The sequence below is a fragment of the Nicrophorus vespilloides genome, unplaced genomic scaffold, assembly GCF_001412225.1.
Source record: "Nicrophorus vespilloides isolate i.1.1-1 unplaced genomic scaffold, Nicve_v1.0, whole genome shotgun sequence".
NCBI lineage: Eukaryota > Metazoa > Arthropoda > Insecta > Coleoptera > Silphidae > Nicrophorus > Nicrophorus vespilloides.
Window position 1 is genome coordinate 59,387 of NW_017099646.1, and position 22,506 is coordinate 81,892.

Sequence of the window (22,506 nt, forward strand, 5' to 3'; positions counted from 1 at the left end):
GACTCTCGAGAAATACAGGGATTTTAGAAAATATCGGCACCTAATAGTGAGTGTACATTGCTGCGTTTTACTTTGTCATTTATTTTAGTTCTAAAGTGTAATATTTTCACTGATTATTTAAAACTGTTTATGAGTTTTTTTTAGTAAAAGTAGTACTAAATAATATGTAAGTAAGAAATTCTAAATATTTTAGGTTGTAGTTGAGTATGTTCATAGTAATTAGTAGTAAATTAATGTGCAAATAGAGATGTCAGGATCTTTGTAGTTAATTTGAAAAGGGCTGAAGGGGTTTAAGTGAATGGGATTAATGATGTTTGATTACAGGTGTTGAATGGATTGCGAGCGATTTAGTAGTGTAAATTGGGAGGATGAATTGAGGGTCGGTGGGGATGTTGATGTGTAGAGATTTGGGGGGACCAGAGTGTACATGTGTTTATGCGAGGGAAACAGAGTCGCAGTCGTTAATGCATTTTGGTTATTTGATTAGACCAGGGGGGACAACGAATGGAATTGGGGGATGGGGGAGACATTTTAGACTGGTCGGACCTTCCCCCTCGGATCGTTTGCAACCCGTTTGCGTGACCATCGCCGAGGGACCCAAGTCTCTCTCTTTCTCTCATCGTTCTCTCCGTTCAGTTTTTATCGAGGCATTTAGCGAGATCACATTCCTAACATATTCGCAACTCCGGCTCTGCCACAAATCGCGCCACAATTATTAAGGTATTTATTGCCGGAGACATTACAATAGTAAAGACCACAATTCAAAATAAAGATCGCCATCCGTGGCGGCTTACGGCTGTCTAGCCATAAATCTGTGATGATTGGTGTCGGACATTATGATGACGGTTAAAGGTTTCTTCTTCATCTCCTCTTTCAGCCGTACCACGATGTGTGCGTGTGAATGCGTGTGTGTATACGTGTATAAATATATATATGTGTGATTTTTTTGTTGCTGTTGTTGTTTGGTCCAGGCCGGTTCACCTTTATACCTTGTATTCAGTCGGTTTTGATTGCCACCGGTAACACAGGTGCAGCAGCGCAATCGAGAAGGTGTTAACTGCTTTCACCCATCTGATGGTCTCGTTAACGCGATGATACCTACCTAGGTAAAGCCTCTTACGGGATTTGGGTTTCTTTCTCCTCCCATATAAATCGAGGGAGGCGGATACTCACAACCTCAACGCATAGTTAACGCATTACCATAGACACCCAGCAAGATGTTGCTCATCTCGCTCCTTCAAACTTTTAATTTCGCGCTGGATTTTCTGGGGGGTGCTCAATCTCTCTTTTTCTCTCGCTCTATCCCACCACCTAAGGGGTGGATGAGCTCTTTGAGCGACACCTTTTGATCGTTCATCCGCTCCAAAACCGATGGTGTAAACGGCTCTGCCACCCTCGAGGACACCCGCCGTAAAAAGTCTGATACTAACATAATTAAAGTACAAGCAGTGTAATTTTACTTAATTAAATTCCCTTCTTCGTTCGGAGGACAGGGCGTCTGCCACACGGCAAGGGCGGAGACGATATGAACTTTTTTCCACCCAATGAACATTAAAACTCGGCATTTAATTTCATCAGAGATCTAAGAGGAGAGATTTTTTTGACCATAAAAAAAGAGGGGGTTCGCTGCTTCCCTTTTCTTTGCAGCCGTGAAGAGATTGCGCCAACAGATGGACACTCTTATCTTCGCGGAATGCGCGAATAAAGAGATGAAATGAAACGGTGTTAAGCAGGGGAGGTCGGAGACACAATGCAATGAGGTATCAAGGGGGTGAAAGTTACGTAATTACTCACCGTGGTCGAAGAGGAAGCTGCTCTTGGCGATGGCGTGGGCGGCCGGCGGTAGTCCCGGCATGCTGAACGCGTATGCACCGTTCCCGAAGCCGCCCCCAAACAAAGGACCGACTGCAACAAAGGAAAATTTTGTTAATATTATCAAACCGCCGTTTTCCACTCGCTGCACGCGCGTATAACATTCAATTCAATTTCATAACGCCCAAAAACCTAACCCTGAATACTAATATCATAACCCTTATATTCGTTTGCGCCGTGCCGCGTGTTCCCCCATACATTCCGAGCGCGCTTTTTTTGCACATTTAAATTCCATTTTTCGATGCACTTCAAATTTCCAAAAAAATATTATATATTTATGTTTACATTCCAAAAGCAATAATAAAATAGTTTATCAAATTTGATTACATTCATTTCCGAACATTCATTCAGAATTAATTTTACTATACTACAACGATTTTAATATATATTCTAAAAGTCAACAATTATACAAATAGAAAATTAGTTTTTTTTTATTATTTACTTAAAAAAAATATTTAACGAAATAGTTGTTAATTAATATATAAGTTTTATTACAAGTATTTTCATACACAATAAAATTATATTTAGTTAAATATTTACTCCTTTCATTGTTTAGTGCAAAGTATATTTTATTGTAGATTAAATATCAAGCTGTATTAGTATATATTTTTGTTTTGTCCAAAAAGCATAAAATCATTTTCAAAGTTAAACAGATAATAAAGCACGTAACAATGTGTATGTAACTGTACCTAAATGCATCCTACAGGGATGTTCTGGGAAATGAAGGTCTGGAAGGAAGTTCTTAGCAATTGGTACACCTAAATATTGAAGAAACTACTATCAAATACAACAAACAGAAATATAAAAAAATATATATAAGGAGAGGAGGATTTCAACTACAATAAACTAAATCAAATATACAAATAACAATATAAAGATATCAAATTCAACAGTGGTCTCAAACTTATGGCCACATCAAAACCCCAAAAACTATTCTACGAATGCATAGTTTTAGAGACATTGAACATGTAATTTGGATTGATATTATTGAAATACAATATATAGAAATAAAAATTAGGACAAGAATATGTGAATCTACTGTAAAAAATATTGACTATAACAGAATTTAAAAAAATAATAGCACAAAGAGAAATAAAAGAGTAAAAAGAAAATAAGAGAAGAGAAGTAAGAAAAAGCTTGGCAATTATATTACCATCAAATATCTTCAAAATGCACTTGAGTCTGTTAATACAACTATGCTGTACTGTTTTTTTTTTCTTCTGTAACCGAGAAGCGGTAATTGCATTACTTTTATTGCCATCGACGGAATCCGCGTAATACAAAGATCATTCCACCTCAACCATCCTCTTCGCTCGCCCGTGTCCATTTTTCTTTAACAGTCCTTCGCGCGATCCTTCTTTACTTTTTTGTCCACCTCTTCTGCAGCTCTCAGCTCCCATAAAAATATTCAATATAAAGTGACCATTTTTCAGCCGATCGGATGACACATTTACAACAACGAATGTACTGCTCGACCGGCGACGACAAATCACACAATTCGATACAATAAATCAATTAAGACGAGTGACCGCGCATACCGGCATCAGAAAGAACTTAGAAAGGTTTAGGAGACATTTGAAAAAAAAAACTGATTTCAGCGAAACCTGGAAATATTCAAATGGGCGAGAAGAGAAGAGACTTAATTAAATCTGGGGAAAAACTCATTCCCCCGTCTCGGTAATATCTTAATTAAATATTCGCATATCTTTCTAAATAAAAGAAAAAAAAACGATCCACCATACCCTCAATGCGAAGGGTCGCAGACCTCGTGGATAGTAGTCCGGAGGGACAAAATAAATAAATAAAGAAAAAAGCGCATAATATTTCGTTTTTAGTTTAAAATTCAAATTCGTATTATCTTTGAGCTTTTGTATTCTTTCGTTAAATATAGAATGCTCTTACGGCGGAGAAGCAGAGCAGGGTGATTGAAGTTGCGTTGAGGTAATGATGAATAATTTGAAAAGGGCTTCTCGTACATACGTATAAATGCAACATTTTTATTTATTTTTTTTTTGCTTGTCTCACTTGTCTGCGGCTGTTTTTCCGCCGTCGGTGGAGGAGGATTCATTTTCCAGATTTCCTCTGTCTGCGGTTGGTTTAAGGTGGAGTGGAGAGGAAAGAGGATGGATGCCGACGTAAGCTACTTGATTTTTGCGATTTCGTGACCGAACAAGATTCCGTAAAATCGTTTGAACGTTTTTAGAATTCCCCACACCGATGAGTCCATTCGGGCTAAGCTAAACCAGTAGTGGGAAAACGTCGGCATTTTGAAAACAATTCAAACATAAATAAGTTGTCTGCAGGTTTTCGGTCCGGGGAATGCGAGATACATGCTGCCGCTTGTTTCTATACATGTGAACAACAGTCGAATGGTTTATATGGAAATAAATTTTATAAGAGTAACGCGTTGGTCAACATTATCACATCATCACACACCATACAAACACCATACAAACAACAAGCAACAAAGAAAAAACCAGGACAGAAAACGACGGCGACACACACACACCTATACATATACGTATACATTCTCGCACTAAAATCCCTTATAAAATTATACGAAGGAGGTGGAGAATGGACCGAGAAGAAACATCTGGGCAATACATTACTCTCTACATGCATTAGTAAGTAGAACTTTAGGTATACTATTTTAAGTCGATTATTTTACAACAAAAAAATCTTCAATAAATCGTTATATTTCTATTTTAACATAATCAAATCTTTATATAACAACACTTTTTTTTTTAATATAAAGTCTTAATTTTGAATGGTCTCGTTAATTATAAGTAAAGCAATATAGTCCGTGTAATCGATTTCGCCAATATACCGGACTTTTAGAAACCAGACTAATCGAGAAAAACTAAATACAGGAATACAGAATTTTGTCAATATACCGGACTAAGCAAAAAATAATCCGTACAAAAAGAAACTTGACTGTATAAAGAGGAAAAGTTTGTTTTGAAAATTTCAAACTAGACTATAGTGAATCCGGACAAATCGAAGCGGCACTATCCGAGTAATTAGCAAATAATTAAATTAATAGAAAAGGTAAATCTTCTAAAAAAATAACATTCTTATAATGATTGAATTAAAACATACATTTTTTTTATTAAATATTAGAAAATTAAGAAAATATCATTTAATACTAGTAACAAGTGTAATAAGTTTCTCAAGCTTTATGTCGTGCGACCTAATATATTTGTTTGTAGTTCTATTACCAAATTTTAAGAGTATTTCATGAATTCCTCGGTTTGATACAAGATGATAGCTATCATAGGTTGAGAAACGCTGGATTTTTATACAGATTTAACTTTCTTATGATTAACGAAGATCATAATTTAGTTAAAGTAGACTTAAAATTAAATAATTGAAAATCATTGAAATACCATTTCATGAGTTTCTCGTTTTGATAAAAGGTGACAGGTGTCATTTCGCAACCCAAAGATTAAGAAATGCTGGTATTTATCATATAGATTTAACTTTCATAGTATGATAGTTAAATTTGGTTAGATTTTAAAATTTCTGGAGATTGAAACGAAACAACAATAATGTAAACGTTCAATGCATCAAGGATTTCCCGTTAATTAGAGGATGTGACAGGAAACAAAACACGAAAGGGAGCAGCAATATGAGTATGGCGCTGGCGTCGCCGTCGAAGATGATGGTGATATGATGCGATGTGATTTGTGTATAGTTCTATGAGTATTTTCGTTTTGTAAGTTTGATTTGCGATTCGGATGGAAGAGATGAATGGATTGGGGGAGTGCAGTTAGATATATTGTATGTGCAAGCTGACAGACAAATGCAAAAGTAAACAAGAAAACAAACGTCATGGACATGCATTGGTACTGGGTATAAAGACAGATGAACGGCTCGAATAAATCCGGTGATCCGGTGATCGGGGAAAGGTCCGAGTATTATTGACAGGTCCTGCTGGATAGGAGGATGGAAGAGGTGGAGGAAGAGAATGGGGGCTACTGCAGCAAAACGTTTGCTTTCCAATGCTACGTGTTTACGTATGTATTTGTGTGTGTGTATGTGTATATATATGCGTATGTGTGCGTGTGTATGGAAAAGGCCATCGGAGGGTCAGTAGAAATGCGGACAAAAAGGAGAGAAAAGAATGGACGGCGGTCGCGGCAGATGTGTATTTGCCTATATATATATATATATATACATTTTGCAGGCCGATGACGGGATGATAAGGTAATAAGCAAACCAGTCCGATATTTAAATACATGAATTATGTAGATGCGTACTTATCCGATTGGACATATTGATATTCCACGGGACGTTATTAATAGTCGCAATTTACACACAATACCAATACCAAAAACTTTCGCAGTATGCGGCTATGTAAAATGCCCGAACGTTTGAATACAATTTATATTCAAATGAATGTTTCTGTAATTGCAGTAAACTGCACTTTCGAACGGGATTTATGCGCCGAGCGGAGGAGAGTCCAGTATGCGCGTTTCGCCGATGCCACCTTCTGAAGATCCAACCCCGTCGATTATATACAGGGTGATCGGTTTTAGGATGAAAGAAACAAAGTAAAAAAAACGACTAATTTATATTACAGCTGGCCGCGTCTTTACATTTGAACTACTCTTGTCCAGTTTATAAATTTACACTGGACATTTTCCGTCTCATGAATCACGCACTGGACAAGATCATATACAGATCGAAGAAGATAAATAATGGAACAGAATCCACTTTTTCTTTTTTGTTTATTTTTTTATTTCACTTCTGTAAACTTCTTTAAACCGATTTCTAAGAATCACCTTCATTTTAAGACATTGAAGAAGAAAAATACAAATTTACAGAATTTTTACAACAATTTAATGAATCAATTAAAAAAAAACTTATTACATTTCTGCTTTACTATTATGTGAACATTATATAAGTTTGTAAACCATAGAAGTTAAGAATTATCCAAAATAAACGACAAATATTATTGTTGTTTTACATTATATTTACATACAGGAGAGATGCCTAATTTGGACCAGCTGTTTTTTAATTGGAAAAAAAGATTATAAAAGACAATGTAAAGTTAAATTTTTTCTTTCTAAATTATTTCAATGAACATTTATAGTAAATTGGATTATAAATATTTATATTTACATTTGAATAATGAATATATAAATTGTATTTGAGCAACTTTTAGATGCCCAATCAGATCTTATATAATTATTCTATTCCAATTTATGGAAAACTAACCAGCCTCCAGATCACATGCATTACACGTAACAGGAAGACATCAATAGCAAGTTAGGAGGGAAACCTCACAAAATCCATATTATATAAGCATTTGTTGAAACCACAGTTCTATTTAGATTTATTTCTACAAATGTATACTTAGTCAAATATCGCGTAAAAATTATATAAAATTTTAATTTTTTTTTAGTTAAAAAATACAAATTAAATTTTCTAATTGCAATTGTAAAAACAATTAATTAAATTGATATAAATTCTAATTGTATACGAGAGTAGTTCCAATAACTACTAAAACAACAGATGTTAAGTAGCCTGTAGATAATGCGCGCTAACGGTAGGATTAGAACCAACTTGATTTAAAGCGGTGCGAAGATTAGGCGAATCCGGATGGTATCGAGGAGAATCTATGGGACGTCCCCATTATCCTAAAGGATTTAAAATAATCGCGAAACGGATTAGTATAATTTCCCGATTCATTTCAATCACATCATATTTATATGTAACCTTATTTATTTATAAAAAAAATAATTATTTTTTTAAAGGACAAGAGTTTCGAGGAGATTGAACATTTTTATGCTAGACAATTCGAAGGCAATACGAGGGGGCGGAAAATTGGGAAAATAAAAATGTTTACTGCTGTATAATTCAGTTAGCGAATCTGTAGGAGCAGAAACGTGCATGTTTACATGGAAACAAAACAAAAGAAAGAACAAAATATATATATAGAACGAGGCGAATGGAACGAGCAGAGACACTCTGTTTTCTAGTAAATATAATAACAATAAAATGTAAATTGATTTCTCACGGGGAAGGGAAGTCACAATGGGAGGGTGCAAACATAAGTTGACTCCGGCACAGCTGGATAGGTAATAAGGACTGCTATATTTACTCCATACATCGGAGGGTAGCTTAATAAATCAAATAAAATATATACGTGTGTTTCTATGTATAACATATATAAATATCGGGTTCTCCAAAAAGTTCATTAAGTACCAATGATGATGCTTAAATGTAAAAAACAAAGAACTTGTGTATATATTCTAAAAAGTGATATTTGAAGTGTCTTTAGAAAAATGTTGGGTTTGGATCAAATTAAACTGAAACATTACCCTCGTGAAAATGGAAAAAAAACAAATTTTAGACTTTGATACTTTTCTATTACTGTAAAGTCAAAAATGCCACGAAAGCAATAACCAAGATAGATTTTTATGACGAAGAAGTTGCTGTAGCTAAATGAACTAAATGGGAACATAATTCTCTAAATATAGAGCTAATGATTTCAGCCTCAAAGTTCTGCTAATAATAATGAATGAGCAGAGATCAAAAACAACTATCGACGAACGTTTTTGAAGCTTAAGATATATGAGTTTTGTACAATTTAAGGGACAAAAATCACGACAATTTCAGTCCTTATACTAATTTTACTAATTAACAAAAATTGTATTTGTCCACCCTGTAGACAATGCACTTTCCAATTTCCACAAATTTGGATCTTTGCAAAATTCCGATTAATTTTTAGACCTGAAGAAGTTTTTTTTTTATATTGTAATGATTAAGTTACATGAAAGATGAAGAAAGGTTTATAGATCAAAAATGGTGCATACATTTTCGTGAAAAATCGGTACGAACTTTCCGGAAAATCCAATATATAAGTGTAATATATATATATTTATCTATGTATAACTTATATATAAAGTTGTGAAATTTTAGGGGTATGGATAAATTCCGTTATTCCAGGCGGTCGGTCATCCGGGTCGGGCAGATCGGAATCCATCATTTGCACAAACAGAATCGTAAAACCATCGCAAACAAATACTACATAATTACATGAACTTTTTAATAACAACGCAAACATTGTGCGATAATTCCCCCTATTTCAAATATATTTCCACGTACACACATAAATTGATATTAAATGTGACCGCATCCGATCCATCGCTATTTTATATTATTTACAATTCACGATTATTTCCAAAAACAACAGATACACATACGTATATATATAATAACGATTATTAAATCCGACCGATTTCATAACGCCGTATATAATTAAACAGCGCCCGAAGTGCAAACAAAACGATCCACACATTACGGATTTCCGAAATATTTTTCCTTTTCCCGCCGTAATTTTTCATTAATGCATTTTGGTATGATTTAATTGTACATTAATATCAAACACATTTCATTTCAAATATACATAAGTTTTTTTTTTGTAAATTTTATATATTTTTTTTATGGAAATGAAACATTGAAAAATAGATTCAAATATTTATAACAAATAATTAAAAAATAAATAAAATAATTTTATGAAACATATAAAAATTATAATTTTTTTGTTTCTTTTCACATTTATTTCTTGTATTAATTATATATTTATTTAATTAAGTTTGTTCCATTTATAAGTTTTTTTTAAATTTTTTATTAATTAATTCATTGACAAATAATTACAAATAAATATATGATTTTTTTTTTCATAAAATTATTACTCTATTTGATGAAAATGTGCATACATACAAATTTTCTTCAATTTCAATTAATTAAGAATAAGTTTTGCTTATTGAAATTATCTAAATTTTTTTTATATACATTTTTTATAATAATAGTAATACATTAATTATTCGCAAAGTGCGGTTTCGATCAGTGCGGACATCAAAATAAACTAAATTTAATTGAGCCAAATATAAATAAATATAAGACAAAATAATTTTCTGTACAAAAATTATCATATGTTTTTCTTCTATACAGTTTATTTTTTAAAGTTTTCGATTAATCCGGTTTCAATTTGTGTTTTTTTTATTACTTATTTATGATGGATTGATAAAATATCAATTGTTAAATCATGAGTATTAATAATAGTAATGTCTATTAAATAGTATAGTTGGTGGAATTGAATTAAGATTGATGTTAGGATGTGACCGCTCTTTGATCCGTTGCGTTTCTATAGGTTCTTTAGTGAAGAAAATTGAGGAAGGAAGGAAGGAAAAGAGACAAATAACAAAAGCAAAATATGTACAGAATTGAGAAAGAAATGCTGCGAAAGTATAATGTGCTTAGGTAGCTGTGAAATGAGGATCAATTAGACAACTATTTGTCACATAAGTGACTTATGGACACCTGCTTTCCAGTCCAGTGCACTAAATAGCCGTTTGCAATGGCTCATTGTGAGTGTGCCACCAAAAGTCATTCAGGCAAAAGGGAGCAATAGAGAAAATGAGAGAAAGAGACAAGCGGGGTGCAAAAAAAATAGGTATTACACACCCTTGATGCTCGGTATACGGGATCAGCTTACCTCCCTTTTAGTGGCTTAATACCCACTCACCCTTCACCCTCCGCTCCATTCCTCTCTTTCTCGCGCGTACACACACTTTCTCACCTCTCAGCCCTTTTGCATTCCGCTAACCGAACGTTTCGCCCCTAATTTACAAACTAACATTCCAATAATTAGAACAAATCGCTTTCACCTCATTCCTACGCCGCATCTTAATCTCCTTAACCCATTCACATACACCTCACTAAATCTCCTACATTCGAATTCCATAGCCCTTACACATATATCAACCAATCCATTCATGAACTTTTTTTCTCTTCAAATTATTCAACCAAAGTTCAAAGGTTTTAGATAAAGTTACATAATTATATAATAATTTAGCTACAAAATGTATAGCATCTACAAACAATTCACAATTTTCCATATTATTCAAACATTTTGAGATTTTATATTATTATGCTAAAATTGGTGTATTTATACTGAATTATCAAAGTTTTTATGTCTATCATTTTATATCATCAAAAAAGTCTTTTTACTTATTATTCGTTACTTTCAACTATTTTTTTATTTTTTAAATTATATTTGTAATTAAAATAAATGAAAGAAAAAAAAAATAAATTTACAATTGGTACTTTTAACAAAAAAATTAAAACTGAAGAATCAAAAAATTAACATATGTATGATGTAGACCAGATGTGTATAAAGGAGAAATCATGTCACAAAAATGATAGAAAACAATACTCTACAAATATATATATATTTTTTTATATTTGTATTGATTTATACACTATGGTAAATAATGTTTGGTAAATCTGGGGTATGTAGATTCAAGGTATTTCGTTCCCGTTTTGAAGAGGGTTCGATGCCGGGATTTCTGTTTAGTGAATGAATTAGCAGTCGTAACGAATGGAATTAGTGTTGTGTTTTTGGTATAAAAGTGTGGGGTGCGAAATGATAAATCATGCCATTGGGGTAACTGGGGCGGCGGCAGCGGCGGCGGCGACGCGGATCTCAATAAATTATAATCTATAATCTGCAAACACACGTATACAGGCGTAATACCCTTCAGGAATAAAAGTAATTGAAATGATGTCGGATTAAAAGTTAAATTGCCTTTGTTACAGAAGGAAAGAGAGAGGTGCGAGAGGATAAAAGAGAAACGTACATCGAGGGATGGATTTGAACAAAAAAAAAGGACGAAAGTATATACACATATATATTGTGTATATAATAATAAAAACTGTTCTGACAGAGGGACCGGAAACGTAAAGAATGTCCGACAATGGTTCTACGTCGGTGTGTCATTAACTTGGTCACTGTAAAAGCTACCTACACTTCCTTCTTTTTTTCTCTCTCGTACCTCGCTTCGAAAGAAAACGAATTGTTTGAGGGATTTATTGTAACCCTTATGTTCAGGAACCGACGGATTTGTGGTCACCGGGGACCATCTTAGGGCGAATTCACAGTTTAACAAGTGTAATAGAGCTTAAATCCCTGGGCGCGTCTCTTCGCCACCCCCGCCGCAACCCATTTCCAGGCTTTACGTCAACACTCAAATTGAAATGTCACTCTCGTCACTTCGTTTTTACCACCCCCCCGAAAAAAATATATTAACCTGTTTTTTTTTTCTCTCTCTCAAGGATTCGCAAGTTTTTGTAATGGCATTTGTAGGGGAAGAAAATGATACAACTATTTGCATCCGTATCTTTGTAAATCCCACAAAGAAAAACGCATAGTCTCACGTTTCTTGACTATAATTCAATGCAAAAAAAAGTTGAAAGAATATTATCTTTTTCTTGCTAAGCTCAGATTTGTAAACTATATTTTTTGTAAAAAAGTATTAACAGCTACAATTATTTGTTGCTAAGGATGAGAAAAGTTGGCAGTAATCTTAACTATTAAAATGTATCTAAGCTGAAGGTATCGAATAAAGTAGGTATAAATGAACTCCTAAAGTGCGAATCTATATTTTGTGTAAAATTATTAAGATGATTGAAATAAAATATATGTCTACACTAATCTTGTCTTATCGAAAGGTAGGAAAACTATATTTTCTGTAAAAAAGTTAAAATATTTTGTAAAATGACACTTTGACAGTAATCTTCAGTTTAGTATTCTTTAAGTGTGCTAACGTTTATAAATAGAAAAATATATAGTTTGTGTAAAATTGGTATACGTTAACGCAGAAAAGTATGAGATGAATTACATAAGAAATTTGGATGCAATCTTGATAAATTAGATGTATCGAATTATGTAATTTATCGACATCTGTAGGTATAAATAAAACATTGTCACTGGACAAAAAGTAAAGTGTAGCACATTTTGTAGGTACAAAAACTATACTTTGAGTAAGAAGGTATAAAAATTTGGAATGCTTTAGCAGTGATCTGGAGTATTAATAAGTATCCAAGTTTGTTGGTATAAGGATTACAACTTGCATTGCCAATTGGTATTTTTTATGAACGGTGATTAATATTAAATACCAACTTTGGTTGTAATCTTTGTAATAAAATCTGTAGGTATAAAGACTATACTGTGTCTAATAATGAATTGCTATTGAGGGTTGAATTCATATTGGGGGTATTATGACATGCCTAGATGAATGCAATTGTTGCTAGGTATGATTTCATTCGGAATGTTGAGCAAACTCCCCCGACGCCGGGGTCGCACACCGCAGAAATCGGTTTCGGAGGCCGGAGTGTCAACATCCAAATTGAAATGTCAGTGTCACTCTCTCATTTGACTGCTCTCGAAAACAAGAGAACTGCCATCAGCGCAACATGCACCAACGAGCAACGAAAAAAAAAAGAAAATATGCAACTGCGTGCATCCAAAAAAAAAAACAAATATGTATGAGTAAAAATCATAATAAATAAATAAATAAATAAATAACTAAAAAAAAAGTTATTGCACAACCGTAAATAATTGTATTTGCATTCGGGAATATTTTAATAACGGGGCAAATGTTATGGAAAAGTGTGACATGATGTAATTACGCGTTTTGGTGGCACGGAAAGGGGTGATTTGGTATTCGGGGTGCATTGGATTGTGTTGTGTTGCCGTGGCCGGTTGGCGTCGCGACGCCCCGCTAACATTTCGCGGCAACACACGTACACACACTAATTGCTCGGTGATGTTGATGGGGACGTGCATTTGGCTCTTCGTTACTTCAGTCCACCCCCTGATTTACATGCCGCAGACACGTTCCGTTTAATGAGTGAAATTGTCCTTTTTTTATTGGAAAGAGGATATTTATAGTCGGAATCACGACGCGACGTTATATCCTGCCGGTGTCAAATGCGCATCCTTATATAATTGACAATCTACAAAATGTGACAAAGTGTTGAACCTTTAGATACTTCAATTTATTCAACTAAAGAAAACAACTTTTTAATTACTTATTATAAAAAAAAACTTATTATAGAAAAAATATAATTAGAAACAATTCTTCGGCATTGAACAAAACTATTGGACCAATAATTGATAAAAATTATTCTTCTCGGCATATTATTATGTAACATAAATTCATTCATATTAGAATCCATCTTATAAAAAAAAGTATTGAACCTTATAGTAGTTTGAATTTAAAAATTCTTCAAAACTTCTTGAAGCAGACATATACTAGTTACTATGAAGACGCGGTGATTTACTCATAATACAAAGTGATATTACGATTTATTTTTGTATTGAAAACAGGATATTTATGAACCAGAAAAAGGTTCCAACTTTATGACGGATGTGTCCCTTTCTCTCTCGGTCTCTGCACCTCAGCAATGCGCGGGTCGTCCGATCACGATCACCTTGAGCATCTCAGCTCAGCACAGCTCAGCTCAGCTCAGCTCAAAAGGATTCCCGAAGAATAACGTCGCTTGTTTTTTGGGACGGTCAACGATGCAGGTTCATAAATATCGGCCCCCGAGCCATAACCTCTGTGACATTGCTTCAATCGCCACTCGAGGCGCAACATTTCTGCTAAACGCATCCATAAACCTCTCATAAAAGGGAAAACTTTAACGGCGGAACAAAGATGGGACAAGACTTTAACTCTGGGCGTTAAACAAATTTCTTTAACACGCGCATTCTGCTGCAATAAAACGACATCGGATTCTTCAATTCAATACACAGACTCATCGTCGGTTCTACTCGTTTTTTGTCCTTGTTGTATTCTTCCTTTACTTTATTTTTCATGTTTCCGTATCGAACATCCTCTTTTTGATGATAAAGCAATAAATTCCGGTATCAAAAGACATCCAAACTCAAAGAAAGAATACACACCATCATATATATATGTTAACACTAAAACGTATAATCCGTAATGAGCAGTTATTTTATAAAATATCTATTACAAATCGTTAAAGTATAAAATACGGTAAAATAAATAAAATTATTGAAAAAATATTTTTGGGACAAGAAATTTTGTCGATCGATAAAATTTGTGAAACAATTTTTAGAAAAAAAAAAGATAAAATTTACCCAAATTTTAAGTGTTCCGCTTTATGCAAATGCGTTAAAATAATTAGAATATACTCATTATTTGCAATTATGTAATTACAAGATTGTACAATGTACCAAAAGAGATGCGAGACACGAGTCGTGAGTATTAATTGCCTCTTTAATTAATTTTCTTTGAAGCAACAATTAATTTAGTAGTCATATAATTTTATGTGCAAACAAATAATTAATTAAAATTTTACTGCTAAAAATTCAATGACTTTCGAATAAATTCGATAGGTTTTCGAATAATCTTCTTCCAGTTAAAAGTCGAAAGTTACAAACCGCATGAAATTAAGAGTCATCCCCTGAAAATCAACCCTTTTATTCGGATTGAAATGCAAACGGCACCACAGTTAGGGGTTGTTTTTCTCTATTCCAAACTTTCAGTTTTATTTTGCATTTTATAATTCTCGCATTCATCATTGCTTTATAAATATTTTTAATAATATTCCAGTTTATGAAAAAAATATATAATCCTTAAGATTTATCATTAAGACAGTCTGAATTTATTAGAAATTTAGTCATTTTCACTTCGATATACAGTAATACTTCGTTTAGTGCTTAGTGTTCTTAGAGGACAAGCGTTAATCGAGGAAAAGTTAAACGAGTATGTGCATATTTTATAAACTGTAATATTATACATAAAAATCAGGAAAAAGAAAGGTAAATTTTATGCTAAGAGGTTATTTGAATGTATAAAATCATTGAAATCAGAAGTGTTTTCGAAGGAATACTATCTATTGTGGAAGTTGTGAAATTGATGACATTTGTCAAATGGATGTTTCCATCCGCGAATTAATGGTTCACTGCAAACGGGTATAGAAATATCCTCGTAAGTTTTCAATAAATGCCAATTAGATGTTTCCATCCACGTTTTAACGCTTGATCGAATATCGATATCCATGGAACTACCCCCAAGAAAACCGCCCTAACAAGCATTCATTATCCCCCCAAAGGCGAAATATGTGCATGACGAGATCTGACGAGAAGAAGAGAAAAAAAAATATGAGAGTAAAAGGAGTCATGTAAAGTGGTTGGCTTTGAATGGAAATTTTCTTAGGTGTAGGAAAAACATTTCGCGGTAATCTGAGGCGCCTGGAAATGTGTTAAAATTTTTACATAACAAAAAAGGTTGTCGAAATTTTGAAGCGGGGGGTCGCGTATTATACGACGAGGGGTGCAAGTTATTCATCTCCGACACCGCCGCCGCCTCCAACACGGGATCATCGCCAATCTGAATTGTTAATGTATCCAACCAAGAGTGAAAGGGCCGTCATGATCCCAAAGCCAAATAACATCGCGTAAACCGAAATGAAGGGAGGATTATAAAAAAAAATAAGAATGCATACAGAGAATAAAAACTGAAGACAAACTTATAAAAAAAAACATAGTAACAAATTTCGAAGTTTTTAATGACTTCTTTTACTCATTAGTAACAAATTTTAAATAACAAAATTGAAGGATTAAAACTTTAGTTACTATCAAAATAAAGATTTTGAATTATTAAAATTATGAAAGAAATCAATAGAATCTTGAAGTCTAAATTAGAACTAATTACTTGGGTATTTCATTACCAACAATTGAAAATTTCAAAATTAAGAAAAAAATGTTCAAATAAACTAGTTTATCCACTCTTATGATAATAATGATCAAATAATAACATAAAAACTGTATAGGACAAAAAATACTCAGAATAAAATAAAAGAAGAGACAAAACGTAATTAAATTTGTAACTATGCGAAGGATGCGTTCAGGTGTGAGTTGTGTAATGAAAGCAAAAATTTCACCGTATTGACAAACGTAATAGAAACGCGAAAAGGGGTGGTTGGTTGGGTAGTTGGAGGCGTCGGCGATGAGGGGTGCTTTTCGAAATTATACAGAACCCGTCGGGTAACGGTGGTAAGTTGGCAAAACATTGTGCCAGGGTTTTCATCATTTGTCACAAAAATGCATAGCTAACAAACCGCGACATTCGTTTTGCGAAGTCGCCGTTCCCATTTCTGCGTTTCAATTAAAAATGTGCAAACATTAGCTCTCGTCAGTTATGCTCCGCGAGGCTCCATAATTGATTGTGCCGACGGATCTCACGCTGCAATGGCACCCCTTCAAACAATTTTCACCCTCAAAAAAAAAGTAAATAAATAAATACATAAAAGTGAGAGAGAGAGAGAGAAATTCTCTCCACCTCCATTCTCTATTTTTTTTGCATTCTCCACCTCTGCTCGTCCTTTTTTTGTGTTAGGGGGTTGTAATGAAAAGACGGCCTGATAATCGACGGCGGTTAAGGGCTAATGAATACCCAAGACGCCCCTACAAAGAAGCGAAAATGATAACTTTGTGTAATTATTGCCCCCACTCGAGGGCGCGTTCTGAGTGAAGAATATAAGCAAAAAAAAAACGTAATAACGCAATGCTCGGGAAAAAAGTCTTAATCTCTGGCGAGCTTTAAAATCCTTATCGAAACAAGGGTGCGGGTATAACGACCATAATAACGCGCATATTTCAAGAAAAAAATAAATAAATAAATGTAGGACAGAAGGATAGAGGGTTTGCATATAATACTTGTTGACTGTATTTATGCGGACGCGCGACAAATACGTGTTGGTATGTTGTCTCTTTTTTTTTTCGGGGTTGACGCGTTTTAATTTTTAGTCGGATTTTGACGAATGCATTGAATTTATTATTAATTGAGTGGAAATCGAATTCGGAAGTTAATTGTTGTCTCCCGCGCAACCCCCCAATTTGATTTGCAGTCCGTCAATTTTTTTTTTTGATACTCTCACCCTCTCGTTTTTTCAACCCTCCATACATATCGACAATAGTCGCGAATTTTTTCCCGCGAAATAAATTACCGGATGATGTTCTCGCATGCAAAAAATAAATATGGACAACAACAAAAAAAAAATATGATTTGCAAAATTAAATGAGCGCATATGTCATAAGTCACGATTTACAAATTACGATCGTTTCGGATTATTTTTCATTATTCTATAGTATAAAAATATACTAATTGTAGAGTTCGAAATGTTAGTTTAATATACTTTGGACAATAATTTATATCTTAGTAATTTTGCATAGAAATGTAAGTACTTGAATTATGTTAATCACCACTTTAACTGTTGTTGTATTTACAAAATTAGTGGTTATTTCAATTTTGTCGTATTACTTTAAAAATTTCTTATAAACATCAAAAATTTTACTTGACTTTTGATTTAACGGTGTGTAGTTTTTAATATTACTAAACGGAATATGAGCCGCAATTTCTCATTAAAAGAGCCTCAGGTTGCCGAGCCCTGTTCTAAATAATATATTTAGATTATATAAAACAAAATCTTCTTTCGTTACTATCAAACTTATCCTCCAATTAAACTTCATAATAAATAAATACAGTAAAACGGATTATCCTTGATAATTTGGGAACATTAAAGCACGGGTAAAAAGACATTTTTAATCATTTTAAAAGGTAATTGTTTTATTTGTAAAATTATTTACTAGATTTGCTAAGACGGCCGCAAACACGGTTAATCCGAACCACGATAAATTGACACTAGGATAATCGGCGTTTTACTGTATCTGTAATGTAGATCTACATTCTATATCAAGAAATTTTGTTTAACAGCTATAATAAAGAATTTCAGTTTTTTTAACTATTTTGTGGTATAAACGTTATATAATTATTTAAAAATGTGTTGTTAGAATTTAAGAATTACTGTAGAAACTTATTTGTTGTAAAACTATATGTTTACAAAAAAAGACAGTTGTGTCCTTAAAAGATTCAGTCTGCTTTGTATGGAATGACTTCTGCAATCCTCGGCAGCTGTCGGCTTCTTGCTGAATAGGTAAATTCCCGTATACTGCACATAGACGAAAGCATATGGAATTTTCTAGTTTAAAGCTGCAGTCAACAACTAGTATAAATGATTGATCGAAAAAATGCTGCTTGAAAAATAACCTTCATGTGATGTGTTTACTTCTACTTTCCTACGCAAGTTTTATAAGTATATTAAACAATATTTTTTTAATTATTCATATTTTTTCACAAATCTTATTAATATTGTTAAATGAAGATTTAATTATATATATTTTCTTTAATTAGCGCAAGCGACGTTTCACTTCTTGGGAAAGTTAATCAACGAACTCAGATTGGTAATATTTTCCAATATAATAAGACAATTTTTTGTCGATTTCTATGTAAAAAAGTTGCGTCTATGTAAAATTTTATACTTTCATTTGGAACACAAATAATTTCAGTCAAAAATATTTATAGGAACATCGATAATTCGGTCATAACATCAAAAATTACGTCAATTAAAAAGTGATGTAACATCAGTCACCACGTAACACGGTTATAAAGTCATAAAACACGCATTTTTTTTTAAATTGGACTACAGAACGATTTTTACTACATTTTTTTGAAATAATAAAGCATTTAATTCCACACAAATAAATATAAAATAAACACACAAAAAATAATCGTACTAATTTGGTTATAATTATTTGTAGAACAGAAAGTCTTAGCTACTGAATAATACTGAAGTTATGAAAGTGTACAAGAAAAAAATTAACTACTTTATGAAACTTATATAACAATGAAAATGATTTATGCTAGATTTTAATGTCACAATTATGATTAACAATATTTTAAATGAAGTAACTAACAGCAAAAATGCAATAATTAAAATTTTGTGAAATAAATATGAATTGTGTAATTTTATTGAAATAAGATTAGTTTTGTTTGAAATATTTTTTTATAAATAATATTAAAACGTAATATTTTTTTATGGTTGAAATTATTTACAATAAATTATACTTTATTATTATTTTTTTTATGTTTAAACATTAAAAGATAATTGTTTTCTTATATAAGTACAACTGTATTTATTTACATATTATCTAGTAAAAATACAAACAATAAATATTGTCTAAATTAAGTCATTTTTTAAGTATAATATATATTTTCAATTTCGCATTTTTCATGATATATAATACAAAAAAATGCAAGTTTAAGCTATTCCGACGGACGAAGATTATTAAGTGAACATGGACTTATAGAAATGCAATTTGTTTGTTCCACCAAATTTGTTTACGTAAAAAAAAGCAATTATGTTTTTAACTATTAATTATTTTAAAAATAAACATTGTTATTTTCGATGATTGATTTATTTGTTAATTTAAAAAAAAATGTCTAGGCCAATAACCCTTAAGCTTGATCAAATTTGGTTAGATTTATTTCAACATATTTTCTTTTGTTTTTTTGCATCAAATTAATAAATCTGTATTATTAAGATAGAAATATTTAAAACAACAAATAAATGTTTTCTAATAATTTTCTATACAGTTAATGTAGTAATTAATTATTGGTTTAATTAAATCGAAATAATCGTTTTACATTTAGTTAGAATTAAAGTACGTTTTATGGACTTCTATATGAAATAACTGCGTTTTTTGAAATACTTTAAAAATTGTAAAATATTATATTTCAATTAAATTATTAGCTATTGGATTTAGTTGAAAATTACGTAGAAAATTCCTTGTTTGTATATATTAATTATATATAAAAATAGCAACAAAGGAAATATGTGATTTCGAATGTGCCGATGCGAATTAATGAAAAAAATATGATTAAATACGTCATCCGTTTTATTTGCGTTGCGCGAATGTTGGACGAGGAAATTGGAAACGAAATAAAAAGGTTTGAATTAGGACAAGTTGACATGCTAATTTATGGACGTATGGGTAAACAATAGCTTGCATTCCCGGCGCGAAAGTATTTTTATGGTTTAACGGTCCTCCTCCGAGGATATATTACTTTCATTTCGAATTAATTGCGAATCCGTCGAGGGGGCGGCGGAGGATGAAGAGGTGGAGGTGGAGGCGGTATAGGGGTTGGGACCGGAGGAATCATTCTCACCCGCAAATTGATGGCAATCGAAATTAAAAAGATCGCAGCCGCACTTTTGCAGCCGCCGAAACAAATTAAGTTCGGAAATTTCGATTGGAGTTTTGCGGTACGCCCGAAGCCGCAAACAACAAATCATCACATTCACACGATGTAAGCTCCAGCTAACAGATTTTAACTGTCCACGTAATACAGACGTTAAGCGGGGTCGTTCCCATTTCATAACACCCCTGCAAATAGGAAATTGCAGGCGTGATTTTAACGGCGGTTGCGGTTCGAAAACCGTTTTTCGGTTTTCACGAATTTCCCGAAAATTTCTGTTCATCTTTGTCGAGATGAGATTTGTTTACGCTAGAGCTAAGTTTGCAGCCAGGTGGCTGCAGGCTACTCCGTAGGCGGACGAGGAACAATTGTTTTAAAATTTTCTGTTTGTTTAGTTTCGCGGAGCAGTTGGGACATTTCGATACTCGAGAAATAAACAGGGAGGCTTGAACAAATAAATCCCATTCATGGATAGGCCTCTTCTCCTCTTTTCTTTGGACGCGAGATCTATTTGGGTTTATGTAAACAACTTACGTCGGAAGCCTCTGTTGTCCTCGTGGATGCCGGGGGAGTCGTTGTCTGCCTGTTGGGCAGAGTGCGGTGCTTCGCCATCCTCGGACATCTGGGCGTCGAGACTCTCTTCCTTGACGGCTCCTAGGTTACCTTGGGGCTGCGGGGACATGGAGGCGCTCGCCGGGGAGCAAGAGTCGGTTCTTGGGCTCGGACCAAGGAACCTCTCGTCCGACGGGGAGAAGATGCCGTGGCCGTGGTTGCCGTGCACGTCACTACCGGTCTCAATTTTCAAGCACTTGGGAGGCGCGAACGCCGACGGCGACGGGAACGTCTTCAGATCTCCCAAAGGTCGGAAAGCTCCAGATCCTAGCGAAAGACCGGGATGCAAGAACTGCGGCGGCAAATGGTTTAGAATATGAGCTGGAAGCCCTCCGTATGCCTCCATGTGCCGAAGACCAAACCCCGTCGCCGAGTAGGGTCTATGCAACTCCTTGCTCGCCTCCGACATCTGAAACTGAACCCAGACATGAACTCTTCCCTACTTCAGCACCAGGTTCCGAAGCACCAACATTTTAAGCTTTGTACTAATCAAGGAGCCGTTGTCTCAGGAAATCATAGTCAACGACCCTCGCGGATATTCAATTTCTTGCTCCGTGCCAAAGATTTAGAAACCGTGAGCTTAAACGACATTTGCAAGGAAAGTGCGAACGTGCGTTTTTTTAAAATTATATTATTCGTTTAAATGGTATATCACCTGTGGATTGAAGGGCCTTTGGATGCGGAGAGCATCCTGCAGACCGCCGGCGGCTTGAGAAAACACCACAAGCGCGGGTGAGTTCAGATGTCCTGGGTTTGGAACGTAGGTGGAGTTGTCCATGCTTCTGGATCCTCCTTGCGGTTTAGTTTCAGTTGATGACAGTATGACTCTGCTATTGTAGTATGACCGTTCTGATTGTTCAGGGTATTGAGTATATGTCGGAGTACTACTACTGTTCGACGCACGACATTCCGATCTCGCGTTTGCAACCACCAACTTGCGACTGACGGGGAAGCCCCCTCTCTTAGGGAGACCACGCTTGTTCCCACCCTGGCGCGCGCACCACGTGGACACCTCTAAACATATTCCTCGCTTCCGTCCAATGAGTGAGACATTCTAAATATCCGGCCCTAATTACCGGTTCATTTAATTTAAACAAAATGG

General features: G+C 34.0%; 1 protein-coding gene across 3 annotated transcripts in view; it reads right to left on the minus strand.

The window, feature by feature from the left end:
- Positions 1-22,333, minus strand: part of LOC108565008 (E3 ubiquitin-protein ligase RNF220-like) — a 50,725-nt gene extending 28,392 nt beyond the window's left edge. For all 3 annotated transcript variants that reach the window (XM_017924229.1, XM_017924230.1, XM_017924228.1), the window contains exons 1-3: positions 22,060-22,333; positions 21,327-21,819; positions 1,795-1,905 (exon numbers count right to left, since the gene is read on the minus strand). In XM_017924229.1, coding sequence (XP_017779718.1) covers positions 1,795-1,905; positions 21,327-21,819; positions 22,060-22,182 — 727 coding nt within the window. In that variant the 5' untranslated portion in view covers positions 22,183-22,333. The remainder of the gene's footprint in view (positions 1-1,794; positions 1,906-21,326; positions 21,820-22,059) is intronic.
- Positions 22,334-22,506: the final 173 nt, after the last annotated feature.